The sequence below is a fragment of the Trichosurus vulpecula genome, chromosome 5, assembly GCF_011100635.1.
Source record: "Trichosurus vulpecula isolate mTriVul1 chromosome 5, mTriVul1.pri, whole genome shotgun sequence".
In the NCBI taxonomy this organism is placed as follows: Eukaryota; Metazoa; Chordata; class Mammalia; order Diprotodontia; family Phalangeridae; genus Trichosurus; species Trichosurus vulpecula.
The window spans coordinates 211,366,312-211,383,687 of NC_050577.1; the positions used below are offsets into that span (position 1 = coordinate 211,366,312).

The 17,376-nt window shown below is 33.9% G+C and overlaps 1 protein-coding gene across 7 annotated transcripts in view; it reads left to right on the forward strand.

Annotated features, from left to right (window-relative positions):
• Nucleotides 1–17,376, forward strand: part of KIF21A (kinesin family member 21A) — a 168,029-nt gene that overhangs the window by 65,821 nt on the left and 84,832 nt on the right. For all 7 annotated transcript variants that reach the window (XM_036758758.1, XM_036758762.1, XM_036758759.1 and 4 more), the window contains exons 6-10: nt 1,564–1,731; nt 3,728–3,843; nt 12,826–13,021; nt 13,513–13,702; nt 16,981–17,044. In XM_036758758.1, the coding sequence (XP_036614653.1) occupies nt 1,564–1,731; nt 3,728–3,843; nt 12,826–13,021; nt 13,513–13,702; nt 16,981–17,044 (734 nt within the window). The remainder of the gene's footprint in view (nt 1–1,563; nt 1,732–3,727; nt 3,844–12,825; nt 13,022–13,512; nt 13,703–16,980; nt 17,045–17,376) is intronic.

A 17,376-nucleotide genomic window follows, 5' to 3' on the forward strand; every position in this document is an offset into this window, starting at 1 on the left:
ACTCAGCTTCAACTCCTTGCCCTTAAGACAAGCCAGAGCAGTAGTTTAGCCGGTCCCTGCCTTTGTCTGAAAAGCTCAGTGAGACCATTAAGTTGTTCCCTCAACAGAAGCTTAATATTACTACTGCTCTGATGATCTCCAGTCCTGTTAACAGATTGAACCTACCCTACCAGCAATCCCTATTTTTCTTTCTTTCCTTCCTTAGAAGAATATTATTGTTTGACTTTCAGATTTGCCCACTCAGTGATAAATAGAGAAAAGCTCCAATTGCCTTGACTCCATGTAGGCTTATAACGTAAATGATCTACCCTGTGCCTTTTGGAACACTGGGCTTGGAGGTTTCTCTTGAATAAACCATAAGGTTGTCCCTAGGTTTTACTTTAAACACTGATGGCCTGACTTTGTCTATCTAAGCTGCTCACTTATTAATCAGTAAATAATTAAGTGCCTTTAGTATACTGGGAATACGGATACAATAAATGAAACAATCTCTACTTGCAAGGAACTTTTGTTTGAATAGGAGAGACAACAAGGACATAGATAAGTATATACAGAATAAACACAGAGAGAATAAATAAAAATAAATATGAAGTAGTTAAATACAAGATAATTTCGAGAGGGAAGCACTAGTATTTGGGAGGATCTGGAAAGGCTTTGTGTGATTCTTGAGCTGCTTTTGAAGGAAGCAAGGTATTCTACAAGATGAGTATGGCACAGTTAGTGCAAAGGCTCGGAGGTGAAGTGCTATTTGTGAGGAACAGAAAGAAAGACAATTTGGCATTTCTAGTGCTTGTCACATTTCATTAACATTTCATCATTCTTAGCCTGTCAGTGTTGTTAATGGAGTAACATTTCTCCACCTTTTTAGCTGTGTCATCTTTCCATTCTTTTCCCCAATATTGTCTTCTGGTTTGTTTTCCTTTCCACTGGGCTTGTTTTCACAAAGTGGAACTAAACTAGTAAGATTAAGAGGCAAGTTTAGACATTGTTGTGATTATGGCTGAACATAGTTTCTGTTCTTCCTGTTCCAGTTCTTGTAATATCTGTGTTTGCAGCAGGCTTGATAGACATGCCACTGGTATTCCTTTTCCAACGTACACCAATGGAGAGTCATTTTTATTTAGTCTCTATAATGAATTTACAAAAAGATTTAACTACACTTAAAAAGGTTCCTCTTGTTTGTTCCTCTGTCCTAGCTTTGGATGTTACTATGTGGACCTTTGTGTTTAACCTCTTGTTCATAGACTATCTTCTACATTGTTTTTAGACAAGATCTGTGATTTCTTTGGTATCAGAACTCCCAATGAAGAAATTCTCTACCAATGCTGATATTCTTCTCTAGAACTTATAGTCTTAGAGAATTGCCTTTGTCACTGAGAGGTTAAATGACTTGTCCAAGGTCACAGACATTCTGATTCAAAGACAGGACTAGAATACAGCTCTTCCTAATTCTAAAACTCCATCTCTTATGCCAGTCTGCCTCTCACATTGTATATACAGAGAACAAAGCATTTTATTATTATATTAACGAAATTTCTTGGATTTTTATTTCCTCAATTGCAGGAAAATGTAATTGATAATAAGATGGTATCTGAGTCATCCCAGATGAATGAATTTGAAACCCTTACTGCAAAATTTCATTTTGTTGATCTCGCTGGATCAGAAAGATTAAAACGTACAGGAGCTACTGGAGAAAGGGCCAAAGAAGGCATATCCATCAACTGTGGTCTAGTAAGATTAAAGATGTTAAACTGATTAAAAGTGATAAGCTATCAGTATATCAATGTATTCCTTTAGTCTTTCTTTTCCTTTGTAATTTATAATATCCTAAATGAAGGTATTTATATAAATAGATCACTGAGGGACTTTGATAGCAACTAACAAATGAAAGTATAATTTAATTTAATGACAAATATATCCATTCAAGTTGAAGTCCTGTTCTTCCAATTACTTACAGGATTACTTCTGATTAAAATTATTTTTATCAGTGTCTGTTGAATTATAAGCTTGATGGCTCCTAATTATAAATTCAGTTAACTTATATTTTGTTCTTGGTATTAATATCAAATTAAATGTTAATTATTTAAAAATCCCTTTCATTTGTATGAAAGTATGTTGATGATTTTGAACATATTCTAGGGGAGAAGAATTTCCAGGTAAGCTTTGAATTTATACTAAATTTTGATAATTTTCAAGAAATAATTGTTTCAAATTATCAGTACCATCTAGATTATTAAGTATATGAATATATGAAAGTTAAAGAAATTTTAAGATTGTAGGAAGCAGTATTTCATCCAAAACTTATTTTTAAATTATACTGGAAAATTCTGTACTACTTAGTAACATTTATTTTTGGAATAAAGTTGGGGTTGCCAGAAAGCTTAGGAACAAAGTTTTACTTAGCAGAAGCTTAGCATAGGTATCTTTGGACATATGGAAGAGATATTATACAAAACTGCCTATAGAATGAATTGTTTTTGTAATGAATACTGCATTCCTATTGACTTAATCACAAGATTGAACGTGTTTTCCTATGCCAAGATACTCTATCTCTGTGTAGTACTGGCAGTTTGAGATATTTTCCATATCAGGGTGTGTTGCTTCCCTTCATTTTCTTCATCACTCATTTCTACTCTTGGTCTGTGATTAGGACCTCTGAGTGTGATCCCTTTTTGTCATTGATAAGATGTAGGGGAAGCAGTTGACTTAGACTGCTTTCTGATCCATTGGATAAAAAGGCACAGAACAGGGGAGACCAGATTTTTATATCTTGGTGCCCATTTTAATGATCTTATCATCAGGCTTGGATATTGAACCAAGAAGGAAGATTATGATCTTGGGTTTTGGTAATTGCTATAAATTTCTGAGGAAGAGCAATGTTGGTGGTCTATCCCTGAATAGCAAGAAAATAGCTACTGTAGAAACTGCTGAAATTATGGGAATGATTTCAGTTTTTGTGATGAGAAGAGAGGTGTAGGGATTTGTAACACTTCTGGTTTTGTTTTAGGCTCAGGATCCTGAGCATTCCAATTCCATTTCCTTTTGAAATGAGATATAAATTGGAGAGTTCCACCATTATTAGGAATAGTCACTGATGCATATAATCTTTTTTGACTCTGTCTCAGGAATGAGCATGAGTTATTTAGTTCCTTTATTGAGAAGACATGGTCACTGAGGAATAGCTGATTCAGGTGCTATGGTAGCTTGGAGGGGAAGCAGATAGGAAACGGGCTTTGCAGATGTGCATTCATCTTATTAATTGAATAAATATGTAACAATACAAAAAAAGATAATACATTTAATAGAATTAATCGCTAATGTGGCCAGTTCTTCAATGATTACAATGGAGCCTGCTTTGCTGCATTCTAATAGGTGTAGTCATGGAAGGAGGAGCACCAGTGTTAGGATATAGGGAGTTGAACTACATGATCTCTGAGACCCCTTCCAGTTTAGCAGTGTGAGTTAATGACTTTTCAAAAGCACAAGATGATATCCTGTTACTTCTATAAATTTTTAGTCATCACCAGCCGTGAAATAATTCTATTTTTAAAGACTTTATTTTAACAGAAATTTGTTACTTTTACGTATGTCATGTAAGTGGATTCTATTGAAGAAATTTTTTACAACTTTAAATACTGTTGCAACTAGTTCTTAATCTTATTTCCCCAAAACTCATAGTTTCTTTGAAGTTAATTGTAATTATACAATTTTGCATTTTTTTTTTAAGTTGGCACTTGGAAACGTAATAAGTGCATTGGGAGATAAAAGTAAGAGAGCCACTCATGTACCATATAGGGACTCTAAACTAACAAGACTACTGCAGGATTCCCTTGGAGGTAACAGGTATGAAAAATAAATACTTTCCCACATATTTCTTACTTAATAAATGCTTGGTTTCAGTTATTCATTAAATGAGCTATGAGAGTTGTTCAGAAAGCAAATTTGCAAAGTAACTATACAGAACATACTCATTACAAGTGTTTGAACACTTTTTTAACTACTTTTCTGATAGAATGTGTGACAAACTTCTTAGTGTAGGTCTCATAAAATGTAGTTATTATTTTGTTTTTGCTGGTTCTTACTCTTTCATGATTCTCTACCTCCTGTCATCAAACATTGCCCATCACTTTGATACATGTTGTCTGGTGAAAACATTTCTACAACTTCAAGAAGTCTGCATTGAATTTTTATAACCATTTCTTGCACATTTAAATAAAATGTCACATTTTGCTTAAGTACCAAATCATCTAGGAAAAATGATTATTTTAAGCTAAAGGTGTATACCAGGTGTCAGAGCTGCAAGTTAGTGTAATACATATTTACAAAATAATGTAATGTCAACAAAATAGTGAATTTTGTGAAATATACTAGTTAACTCCTCTCACAAACTTCTTAAAAGAGGCCTAATGAAAACGTTTTATTTACAAAACTTTATTTCATTTAGAAAAATAAACATTCATAAGGCAATTTCAGCTTGTTTTGAATTCTGTTTGATTTAGAAAGAAAGATTTTACAAGTTGTCATTATTGTTTTTATTTCTCTGTTCACTTAAAATATCATCAAAGTATATTTTATTCTTTGTTCCTTTTATAACTTTATGGTCTGTAGGTTACCTCAATTCTATCTCCCTCACCATCCCATTTCTTCCTTGACTGTAGACAATATTTTATTTCTCTCTTATAATTTATTTTGTTCACTGTACTTAAGTTTCTGTCCTATCCTGTCATTCTGATTTTAAATTTCAGTGTTCATTTTACTATAACACTAAGATGAACTTGTTTGGCTGTAAATCTTTCATCTTAGGCTGGTCACAGAATGAGGGGGGAACCTTGGTGTCTGTGGTGAAGGAAGATGCATAGATCGAAAGAAGGGCCCCTAATTTACTCTGACCCCTGAAGAAAGAGGGAGTTTTACCTAAAGAAAGAGCCCTGGGGCAAAGGAAAGAGCTTCAACTTGATATGTTTCTCAGAGTAACTCAGAGCACAAACAACAAAAATGGGTAAACAAACAACAAAAAAAAAAAGGACTTTTATAATACCAGGTGTGACGAAGACATGAACCCAAAAGAGAATAACTCAGAAACACCTGCAATCAAAACCTTAAATTAAAAAGTAGCTTACCCACAAAAGCAATTAGGATTTCTCAAAGAGATGAGAGCTATGCAGGAGAGACTTAGAAAAAAGATTAAATAGCTTAACATAAGAGGTACAAAACCATGTCCAAGTGAAAACATCCCTCAACATCTGAAAGGACCAAATAGAAGTTAATGACTTCAGGAGACAAGAAGAATTATTAAAACAAAGTCAGAAGATTAATAAAATAGAGGATAATGTAAGATAGTTCATATCAAAAGCAGTTCATCCACAAGTGATAACTCAAGAATCATTAGATTACCTGAAATCTATGATAAAAACAAAATAAGACAAAACCAGAAACTTGTATACAGTATTTCAAGAAATCATTTAAGGAAAATTGCCCAAACATATTCGAATAATAAAACAATGTTAAAATAGAAATTATTCACTGATTAGCTCTTAAAAAAAAAACCCCAAAAGAAACGTCATTGCCAAAATCCAGAACTTCTAGATAAAAGAAAAAAAATTACTTCAAGCAACCAAAAAGAAAGAATTCAAATATTGAGGGTCCATGGTCAGGATTACACAGCACCTATCACTCTAAAGAAATATGCAAAACTGAGTATTAATCTCACAAGGAAAAAGTGAACCTTCAGTGACATACAGGACTTTCAAATATTCCTGGTGAAAGAAAAAGTCAGGCCTGCAAAGGACTTTGAAATATAAATACAGAAGTCAAGAGAAAGCTAAAAAGGAAAATACAAGTGAATAGGAAAGAACAAATAAAGATGAATTGTTTGTGTTCCAGTTGATAGGGGGAATGATAATAAGGATCTTTCAGAGTCTTAATGTCATAAGAGGTCATAGAAGTAGTCAAATGAGACAGAAGGTCCATAAATAGTTTTATTGTGTTTTCATGATGCTGTAAGAAGAAAGAAGAGGGAATTGGGGAAGTGAGCTTCACTTTCATCTAAATTGGTTAGAAGAGGGCAGAACACACACATGCAGGAATATACTCAATGCAATAGGGACAAGAAGAGGGGAAAGGGCAGAATAAGAGAGAGGATGGATTCATGGAGGAATTACTCATAAGGAAAACAAACCCTAAGTTTGAAGAAGGGATATTAAAGGAGAAGTTTAAGAGTAAGAACGTACCATAGAGAAAAGTATCAAGAGGTATAGAGAAGAAGAAAATATAAGATATAAGATGAAAAGAAGTACACAATTGACCATCCTAACTATGAATCTGAATGGGATGAACTTACCCATAAAATGGAAAAGAATAATGAAGTAACGAAGATAAATCCAATCAAATTTTGTTTATAAGAAACACATTTGAAACATAAAGACTCACAAAGAATTAAAATAAGATACTGGAGCAAAATGTATTATGCCTTAGCTGACCTCAAAAAAAGTTGGAATAGCAGTCATGGTTTTAGAAAAAGAAACAGCAAAAATAAACTTAATTAAACTAAATGAATAGATAATTACATTTTGCTGAAAGGTATCATAGACCTTGAATTGATTTCAATGTTTAACATATCTGTACCTAATCCTATTGCATCTACAGGAGAATTATACAGTAGAGCTATAATAGTGGGGTACCTCAGCTTATCCCTTTCAGCACTAGCTGCAACTAACCAAAAAACAAACAAGAGAGAAAGTAAGGATGGGAGTCACATTTTAGAAAAATAAGATGTTCTAGACCTGGAGATTATTGATTGGAAATAAAAAAGAACAGGCATATTTCTGAACTGTGTACTTTTCCAAAAAATTTAAAATATCTTATAGGTTCAGAAAAGCAAAAATATTATACACATCCTTTGCTGAGCACAAAATGTAATAAAAATTAAATTAAGGGCCATTGAAAAAGATATTTAAAAACAACTGGAGAACAAGGTAACTTAATTCTAAAGAATAAGTAGAAGATTCCTTGACTGAACAAATTGTAGTATATGATTACGATGCAGTGTTACTGTGCTATAAGAAGTGATGAGCTCGATGATCCTAGAGAAACATGGATAGACTTGCACAAAATAATGAAGAGTGAAATGAGCAGAACCAAGAGAACATTGTATACAATTACAGCAGGATTGTTTTAAGAACAACTTTGAGTGAAGAAGTTATTTTGACTATTATAAATACCCAAAGGACATATGAAGGAAGACACTATCTGCATCCAGAGAAAGAACTGATAAATAGAATTACGTATAGAAAGATTTTGTGTATATGTACATATTTGTAGCCATCTCTAGGGTGGGGGGAGAAGCAAAAAAAAAGGGAAAAAATAAATTTACACGCTCTCTCTCTCTCTCTCTCTCTCTCTCTCTCTCTCTCTCTCTATATATATATATATATATATATATATATATATATACATATATATATATATATATATATATGTATGTATATATAAAAGAAATGGCAAATTGTACATAATAGATTTGCAGAGGCATGTGCAAGCTTTTTTAAAAAAATTATACTGTTATAGAAATGCTTGTTTCATTCGATAAATTAAAAATCATATAAAATAAAAAATTTTTAAAAGAATGGGTAGGAGGAGAAATCATAGAATGATAGGTAATTTCACTTAAGACAGTGACAGCAATGAGGCCACAAACTAACATTTTTGGGATGCAGGAAAAAACAATTTTTAGAGAAAAATTTGTATCTCTAAGCAGTAACATAAAGAGAAAGAACATATAAACAAATTTGGAAATACAATAAAAAAACCAAGCCAAAAAAAATCCCAGTAAATCACCAAAATAGAAATCCTGAAAAGAAAGTGATTAACAAAATTGGAAAAAAAAAATCCATTTAAATAATAAAGTAGGAGCTGCTTTTCTTTTGGGGGGAGGGACAAACCATTAACTAATTTGATTCAAAAGAAGAAAACCAGATTTCCTAGTATCAAAAATTAAAAAGGTTAATTCACGTCAAATGAAGAGGAAATACAGGATGTTATTAGAAATTATTTTGCACAACTAAATGCTAAAAAAACTGACAATTTATTTGGAATAAATCAATATTTACAAAAATATAAAATGCTTAAATTGACAGAGCAAGAAATGGTGAACTTAAACAATCCCATCTTAGAGGAAGAAATTGAATAAGCCATAAATGTATTTCCAAAGGCAGCTCTAGAAATATTATGAATGAATATTTTTTAAGCAAAATATTAACAAGTAGGCTAAAATAACATCACAAAGATTATTTATTATGACCAGGTTGGATTTTACCAGGAAGGCAGGGTTGGTTCAATATTAGGAAAACTATAATCTTAACTATATTAATAACAAAATCAACAAAAATATATGGTTACATTAATAATTACAGAAAAGCTTTTAACCAAAATATGCCTATTTCTGTTAAATACACTAGAAAACAAGGAATTGATACAGTTTTTCTCAAAATGGTGAATAGTATATATCTAAAAGCGAGAGTGATCATTATATGTAATGAATATAAACTAGAATCTTTTCCAGTAAAATCAGAGGTGAAAAAATGTCCCATCACTAATTAGAGAATTGCAAATTAAGATAATTCTGAGGTTTCACCCAATACTGATCAGATTGGCAAAGATTAAGGAAAAATGACAGATGTTAGAAGGGCTGTATGGAAATAGGCATGTTGATTAGTAGAGCTGTGAGTGAGTCCAACCATTCTGTAAAGCAATTTGGAATTCTATGCAAAACATTGCTAAATAGTGCCCTTCTACTCATCTAGGCCTATACTTAAAGGTGCTGTTTGTGTAAAAAATTTTATAGCAGATTTGTGTGTGTGTGTGTATACACACACATATATGTGTGTATATGTACACATGTGTGTATATACATATACACATATATAATTCACATACATGTATACCCTTCAGTTAGATGATAGATTAATCACACTTAAGCTTTTCAGGTTTAACAATTTTTAAAATTTGCCTATCAGTCATTGTAGTCAAAGTTGCTTTATATCCTCCTTCTTCCACTTCAGGCAGGGTTTGGGTATACTGCAGGTTCTTATATATTTAACTTGGTTTTCACGCCTACATTCCAGTCCATTGTATTAATCTCTTGCTATCACACCACAGTTTGGCTAATGTATTTTGTTTCTCACCCAACTCCCTTTCCAGCTATCAATCAAGCAACCTAGTTTATTTTATTGAGAAAGTTGAGGCTATTGATCATGCACTTCCTCATCTACCCTTTTCCATATCGCAAAATCTTCTATGACTTCACTGAGTCTCTTCTCCTCCGTTGCAGTCCTAGATGAGGTGGCTTTACTTTACTTCTAGTATTGATCCTATCGACTGCTGTTTTTTTGGGGAGCTTGACAAGTTAATCGTTCCATCTTATCTTCAGTCTGTATCTACTAACTTCTACCCAGGTGCCCACAAAAATGTTCAGGTTCTCTATTAAATAGAGACACAATCCCAAAAGCTTAGGGCTTTTATTTTTCTTCCCTTTAAAGGCTAAATTGGAAATAATAGTTGATGTTTGCTGTCTACATCCTCACCAACCCATTTACTTATCAACATCTTGCAGGATGGCTTCCTGTTCCATCAGTCTTTGGAAACTGATCCTTCAAAAGTCACCAGTAGCCCCTAAGTTTTTATATCCAGTGCTATTTTCCCGCTCCTCAGCTTTTTTGACCCTTTCTTATTCCTCTCTCAACATTTGACTCTTTCTCTTGGGCATTTTATTTTCCTTTGGTTTGTGATATCGTTTTCAAAGCTGGTTCTTCATCTGCCTGTATGACTGTTCATTCTTGATCTATTTTCATTATTCTTATTTTGCATGAGTATCCTCCAGAATTCCGTTTCTTTCCACTTTCTGTAATAGAATCATATAGTCGCATGATTCTGTAATGAAATAATGTAGTCCCATGATTCAGTGATCATTTTTATGTAGATGACTTCCAGATCCTGAACTCTACTCTTACATCCACAGTCACCTGTTGGACATCCTCATCTCTACGTCTTGTCAGCATCTTGAACTCATTAGGTTCAAAACTGAACTTAGCATCTCTCCAGAAGAAACTTCCCTTCCTCCCTATTTCTGTTTGTGGAATCACTTTCTAGCTAGCCGCCCTGGTTTGAAATCCAAGGACACTATTTTGCTTTTATCTCTCTGCTTTCTTTTTCACTGGATATGTACCATTTCTGTCTTATCCTTTCATTCTGATATTAAATTTTAATCCTTTTGATTGATTACAAGCCAACACACATTTATTAAGCACCTATTGTATGTAAAGCATGGTGCTAGGTTCTGGGGATAAAAAGAAAAAAGGAATGAAAAACAGACCCAGGAGTTTATATTTTATTGAGGTGGTATAACTTATAAACAGTTAAGTTTAACAATTTGAGGAGGAAAGAGTGAGTATTAACAACTAAGTGGACAATTTTATTCTGTCATCAAGAGACATTTTTGACAAAGAATCACTGAGGGAAAGGGACTTTTCCCTTTACCTCATACTTCATAGTCAATAAGATGCTAATTCCTCAGTTCTCCCTCCAAAACATAGAACATCTCACATTTATTCTTCTATCTCTACTCATACTGCTATAATCATTGTACAGTCTTTTCCTCCTCTGTTTGGGCCATTATAATACCCTCCTAATTAGACTCCCTTCCACCTGTCTTTCACCTTTCTAATTCTTCCTTCTCAAGGTTACCCTACAGCTATCATAATCAAAGCAATATTTCTAGTTCATCAACTTTATTTTTCCTGTGTCTAAACGCATCTCTTTTGAATGGTGACATTTTATTGAAGAGGTGTTCTATGACTTAACACAATCAGCAGAACAAAAGCATTTAGAAATCTTCATTATATATGAGGAATTTTTGACTTTATGTAGTACATTCTCCATGACAAGAGTCTACACTTTTGATAGAACTGCTTTTTAAAAGAAAATATTTTATGTCTTATTTCAGTTTAATATTAGTTAAATATTGAGTTTGACTTCTTATGTTAAATTTTAATGTATTGCTTCTCATAAAGCAAAAATTGACAGTTATTAATTCACCAAATGTGACAATATCTGCTGTGTGCAAGACACTCGAGATAAGCAGAGCAGGCTGACGATTCTTAAAGGCATCAAGTATATCCAGTCATGTGAATGAAGTATATACTAAGAGTTTTGCTATATCCACTTTTCTTAATGTGGAGCACCGATATATGAGAATATTCACATATGACTGTCTTTCATTGGGATAGGAATTGGAGAATGTTTAATACAAGCCTTTCTTTTCATTTACATTATTTTGTAAAGGGAGACTTAGAACAAAGTGTATAAAGCAATATTTTCTTTTTATTTTCCATCTGAAATTTGACTAGAATCTTAAAAATTCCACAACTCTAAAATTATATTAGTTTAAGACTACAGTGTATTCTCTTAATGTTCTGCTTGATAGGATTTTGTACTGCACTCAGTATTAAATATGTCTTCCTAAATCCAAATATGTGTATGTCTGATCATGTCAATTCCCTGGTCAAAAACCTTTAATGGTTCCCCATTACCTGCTGATTGAAACACACACTCCAGGTATTCAAGGCCATATACAGTCTCCTTACCTTTATAGCTTTCTTTTTAACTTTTTTGAATATTCTGTACTTAAACCAAACCAATTTCCTCACTGTTCCATGATCATCATGCCCTCTCTCTGTTCTTTTCAGCCTGCCATCCTGCAGCCCTAGAACTTTCCCCTTTTCTATTACCTAAAATCTTAGCCTGTGAAAATCTTTTACCTTTAAGACCTGACTCTGGCATCCTCTCATCTATCCCTCATCCTCCCCTTTGGGATTTTTCTGACTACTGTATTTCACTATTTCTGTGCTCTTAATCATCTTCCAACTTCTTATATAGATATTTATGTGTATGTCTCACTTACTTTTTATTTTTATAACCCCAGTGACTAACATAGCACCTAACATTTAGTAAATGCACAATAAATGTTGGTTGAATTGGACAGCATTAATTTCTTTTTAAATGTAAGAGGATATATAAAATCCTGAAAGTAAATAGCAAATTGCACGGTAAATAGTGCCGTATTATCTCATTCTACATTTTCCACGTTACATATAATTTGGGTACCAGAAAAATTAATTTGCCTATGATTATGCTGTAATTTTAACCGTCTTATGGTAACTTAAGAACATTAATTCAGTATTTCACTGGAGTAGCTACGTTATGCCTTTTTCGCTTATTCATGAGTTCATTTACAAACACTAACTGTGTGTACCGGGAGGTGCTGGGCACCCGGGGAGATACAAATTAAAATATTTACCTGTCTAGTAGAGGAGATGACATGCACATTCATCAAGTTCATGGAAGCAGTGCAAAATGTTATAGGTTCAAGATGAGGGGATAATGAGAGAGTACTTGGAAGAGGTGGAACAATACTTGGATCTTGAATGACAGACTGGAGTTTTATAAAACAGAGGTGTAGATAGGAGAGAATTCCAAATAGTGAATAATACAAGAAACTTTTTCCTTTATTTAGCTTTTTAAAAACTGTTTGTATTTCTGAGCTAATGATACAGAAGTAATTTACATTGTTGGAGGAAAATATGATGTTAAAATGTAACCTTCTTGAGAGTAGAAGTTGTTTCTTTATGTATTTGTATCTTTAGTACCCATCACCAGTGTCTGGTACATAATAGCCAAAGTGCTGCTTGCTTGAAATATAAAATGATTATTTTCTATGTTGGATTTCATTTTCATCTATCAGTAAACACAAGTTATCTTTGTAACTTACAGCCAAACCGTCATGATAGCATGTGTCAGCCCTTCAGACAGAGATTTCATGGAAACTTTGAATACACTGAAGTATGCCAACCGTGCCCGAAATATCAAGAACAAGGTTATGGTCAATCAGGACAGAGCCAGTCAACAAATTAATTCACTTCGTAGTGAAATCACACGACTTCAGATGGAACTCATGGAGTATAAAACTGTAAGCCAATGCATTTGAGTGTTTTAACTTTGTATTTTTATTTTAAGTCAAAATGGAATGTGATAAATGGCGTTGAGGAACTACACTGTGTGTCCTTTCTCTGAGACATACTGGCTGTATGACTTTGAGTAAGTCATTCAACTTCTTGCTGTGTTAAGCAACTAAGACTTGAGAAGTTACAGACTTGCATTGATGGAGAGGGTTTCCTCTCCCTGGAGATCCTTATGCCAATTAAATCATAGGCCTAGTTCCTAGCCCTAATCAATAATAATATAAAACTAATTGAAAGTGCTAATAATAATATTAGTAACAATGATGACAGTAACAGTTAACATCACAGAAAACTTAATAGAGGGAAGGGGATACTTTTACTGTGTTGTGACTGGTTCAGGTCAAGTATAAAGAACTAAATGTTTTGGAAGAGTAATTTCTGTCCTTATTTAGAATTTTTTTTGGAAGTATATCAACTAAAAGGAAAATTTATTTTTCAGGGTAAAAGAATTATTGATGAGGAAGGCGTTGAAAGTATCAATGACATGTTTCATGAGAATGCCATGCTACAAACTGAAAATAATAATTTACGTGTGAGAATTAAAGCAATGCAAGAAACTGTTGATGCATTAAGAACCCGAATAACACAACTTGTTAGTGACCAAGCCAACCAGATTCTTGCCAGAGCAGGTATTCTGAATTTGATTTTCTTTTTTAAGTGAATATTAAAAATAAAAAAGCAAGGATAATTCTTTATAACTGTAATTATTGTTCAATCATTCAGTTGCGTCTGACTCTTCATGATCCTGAGGACCATAGCGCACCAGGCTCTTCTATCCTCCACTGTCTCTCAAAATCTCTCCAAATTCATGTTTGTTGTTTCTGTGACACTATCTGTCCATCTCATCTTTTGCCATCTGCTTTTCACTTTGCCTTCAATCTTTCCCAGTGTCAGGGTCTTTTCCAATGATTCCCATCTTCTCATTATGTGGCCAAAGTATTTAAACTCCCACTTTGACCTTCCAGTGAATATTCTGAATTAAATTTTTTTTTCAGTATTGTCTGATTTGTCCTCTAGTGTCCAAGGGAATCTCAAAAGTTTTCTCCAGCACCACAGTTTGAGTGTCGATTCTGTGGTGCTCAGTTTTCCTCATAGTGTGACTTTCACAAGCTTCCATTGCTACTAGAATGACTATACAGGCATTTGTCGGCAAGGTGATGTCTCTGTCTCTTAGTATGCTGTCCATATTTGCCATAGCAAGCATCTTTAATTACATGGCTGCAGTCACTGTCTGCAGTAATCTTTGAGCCCAAGAATATAAACTCTGACACTGCTTTCATTTCTTCTCCCTCTAATTGCAAGGAAGTGATGGGACCATTTGCCAAGATCTTAGTTTTTTTGATGTTAAGCCTCAAGCCAACTTTTTGCATTCTCCTCTTCCACCCTTATCAAGAGGTCTCTTCATTTCTCTTCATTTAGAGTAGTATCATCTGCATATCTGAGATTGTTGATATTTCTCCCCAAAACCCTAATTGCAGCTTTGATTTAATCCAGATTGGCATTTTGCATGATGTACTCTGCATCAGTTAAATTAATAAGGTGACAATATACAACCTTGTTGTACTCCTTTTCCTGTGTTGAACCAATCACTTGTTCCAATGTTTTGATTCTAACTTGCTGCTTCTCCCTTGAACAGGTTCCTCAGGAGACAGGAAGGATGGTCTGGTACTCCTGTCTCTTTAAGGACTTGCCACATTTTGTTGTGATCCACACAGTCACAGGCTTTAGTATAGTCAGTGAAGCAGAAGTAGATGTTTTTCTGGAACTTTCTTTCTCCATAATCCAATGAATATTGGCAGTTTGGCCACCAATTCCGCTGCCTCTTTGAAAACCAGCCTGCTCTTCTGGTAGTTCCCAGAATCTTAAGCATAGTCTTGCTGGCCTGTGAAGTGAGTGCAGTTGTTCAGTAATTTGAACATTCCTTGTCATTACCGTTCTTTCGAATTGGGATATAAACTGCTCTTTTCCAGTCTAGTGACCATTGTTGTGTTTTCCAAATTTGCTGGCAGCACTTAAACACCATCATCTTTTAGAGTTTTAAATTGCTCTGTTAGAATTCCATCACCTCCGTTAGTCTTATTGGTAGCAATGTTTCCTAAGGCCCACTTGACTTCATTCTCCAGGCTGTCTGCCTCTAGATCAGTAACCATACCGTTGTGGTTATCAGTGATGTTAGGATCTCTCTTTTATAGTTCTTTTTTGTATTCTTGCCACCTCTTCTTAATCTTTTCTGCTTCTGTTAAATCCCTAACATTTTTGCCCCAAACTTTGCCTTGATATCTTGTCTTTCCCATTTTATTGTTTTCTTCTGTCTCATTGCATTGGTCATTTAAGAAAACCTTAGTTCTTGCTATTCCCTGGAATTCTGCATTCAGTTGGGTATATCTTTTCCTTTCTTTTTTCCCTTTCCCTTTCCTTCTTTCTTCACCTATTTGTAAAGCCTCATTAGACAACTATTTTGCTTTCTTGCTCTTCATTTTCTTTGGAATGTTTTGTGTTGCTGCCTCCTGTGCTATATTATGAATCTCTGTCCATAGTCCTTCAGCCATTCTATCAGATCTAATCCCTTAAAAGTCAATTGCAGGTATTGTTTTAACTGACTGTATAGAGTTTCTCCACCTTTGGCTGCAAAATATAAATCAATTTGATTTCTCTATTGACCATCCGGTAATATCCAAGTGTAGAGTCACCTTTTTGGTTATTGAAAAAGTGTGTTATGACTGGTGAGTTATCTTCACCTTTTGGGTTGTTGGAAAAGAGTGTTTGTTAGGACCAGTGAGTTATCTTGACAGAATGCAATTAGTCTCTGCTCTGCTTCATTTTGTACTCCGAGGCCAAACTTGCTTTTTATTTCAACTATCTTTTGATTTCCTACTTTAGCATTCTAGTCCCCTTTGATGTATGTCATATCTTTTTAGATGTTATTTCTAGATGTTGTAGGTCTTCATTGAACTGAGAAACTTTGGCCTCTTCAGCATCAATATTTGGAGCGTAAACTTGTATTACTATGATATTGAATGGTTTGCCTTCACTTTTGAGATTATACCCCAGTACTACTTTTCTCACCCTTTTATTGACTATGAAGGATATTTTATTTCTTCTAAGGGATTTTTGCCCACAATAGTATATTTAGTAATCATCTGAATTAAATTCACCTGTTCCCATTCATTTAGGTTCATTGACACCCAAGATGTTACTGTTAAATCTTCCCATCTCCTGTTTGATCACATCCAACTTAAATTGCTTCATAGATATTACATTCCAGGATCTCATACAAGATTAATCTTTACAACATTTGACTTTGTTTTTGTCACCAGACACATTAGTGCTGGTGCCTCCACTCTTCACCAGTGGCATATTGAACACCTTCTGACCTGAGGGGCTTATCTTCCAGTGTTGTCTGTTTTATCGTTTTAGTAGTGTCCATGGGGTTTTCTTGGAAAAAATACTGAGTAGTTTGCCATTTCCTTCTCTAGTGGATCACTTTTTGTCCAAACTCCCCATTATGACCTGTCAACCTTGTGTAACCCTGCATGGAATAGCTCATAGCTTTATTGAACTACACAAGCCTCTCTTTCGTGAGAAGGCAGTGTACCTAGCATATTTAAATCGTGCATTTATTATTTGAGCCATGTATTAAGTAACACAAACATTTTTCAGAGTTGCGACTTAAACTCACTACCTAATTATTTTTTCATTTTTACATTTTACTTTTTTTTACATTTTCTCAACAAATCACATAGTTCACGTTAATGAATTATATAATTATCTACTTATTCAACTAAGGCTATTGATCTCAGTTTGAAAATTACTCAAACTTTTTTTGCTTTTACTTGGGTTTATTTGGCTGATGTTCAGAATTCATTAGAATGTTTATTAAATCTTTCTATTGTCTTTCATTTTTCAGGGGAGGGTAATGAGGAGATCAGCAATATGATCCATAACTATATAAAAGAAATAGAAGATCTCAGGTATGGCTTGATCTTACTGATGTACATGTTTATATTCAATTTTCAAAAAGATTTTGCTTTTAGATACTAACAGTTATATTAACAGGAAGAGAATTATTTCAGAATGTTGTAATTTTCACCTTTCAGGCAAATAATATATTTATCATTTATATGTGTAAAGAGCACTGAATGTGGAATCACAAGTCTTGGATTTTAGTCATGGCTCTGCCAGTTACTAGATGTGAAACTGAGGCAGTTAGGTAGCATGATGGGCAGAATACTGGATATGAAGTCAGGAAGACCTAGGTTCAAAACCTGCTTCAGACAGTTGCTAGCTGTATTACCCTTGGATA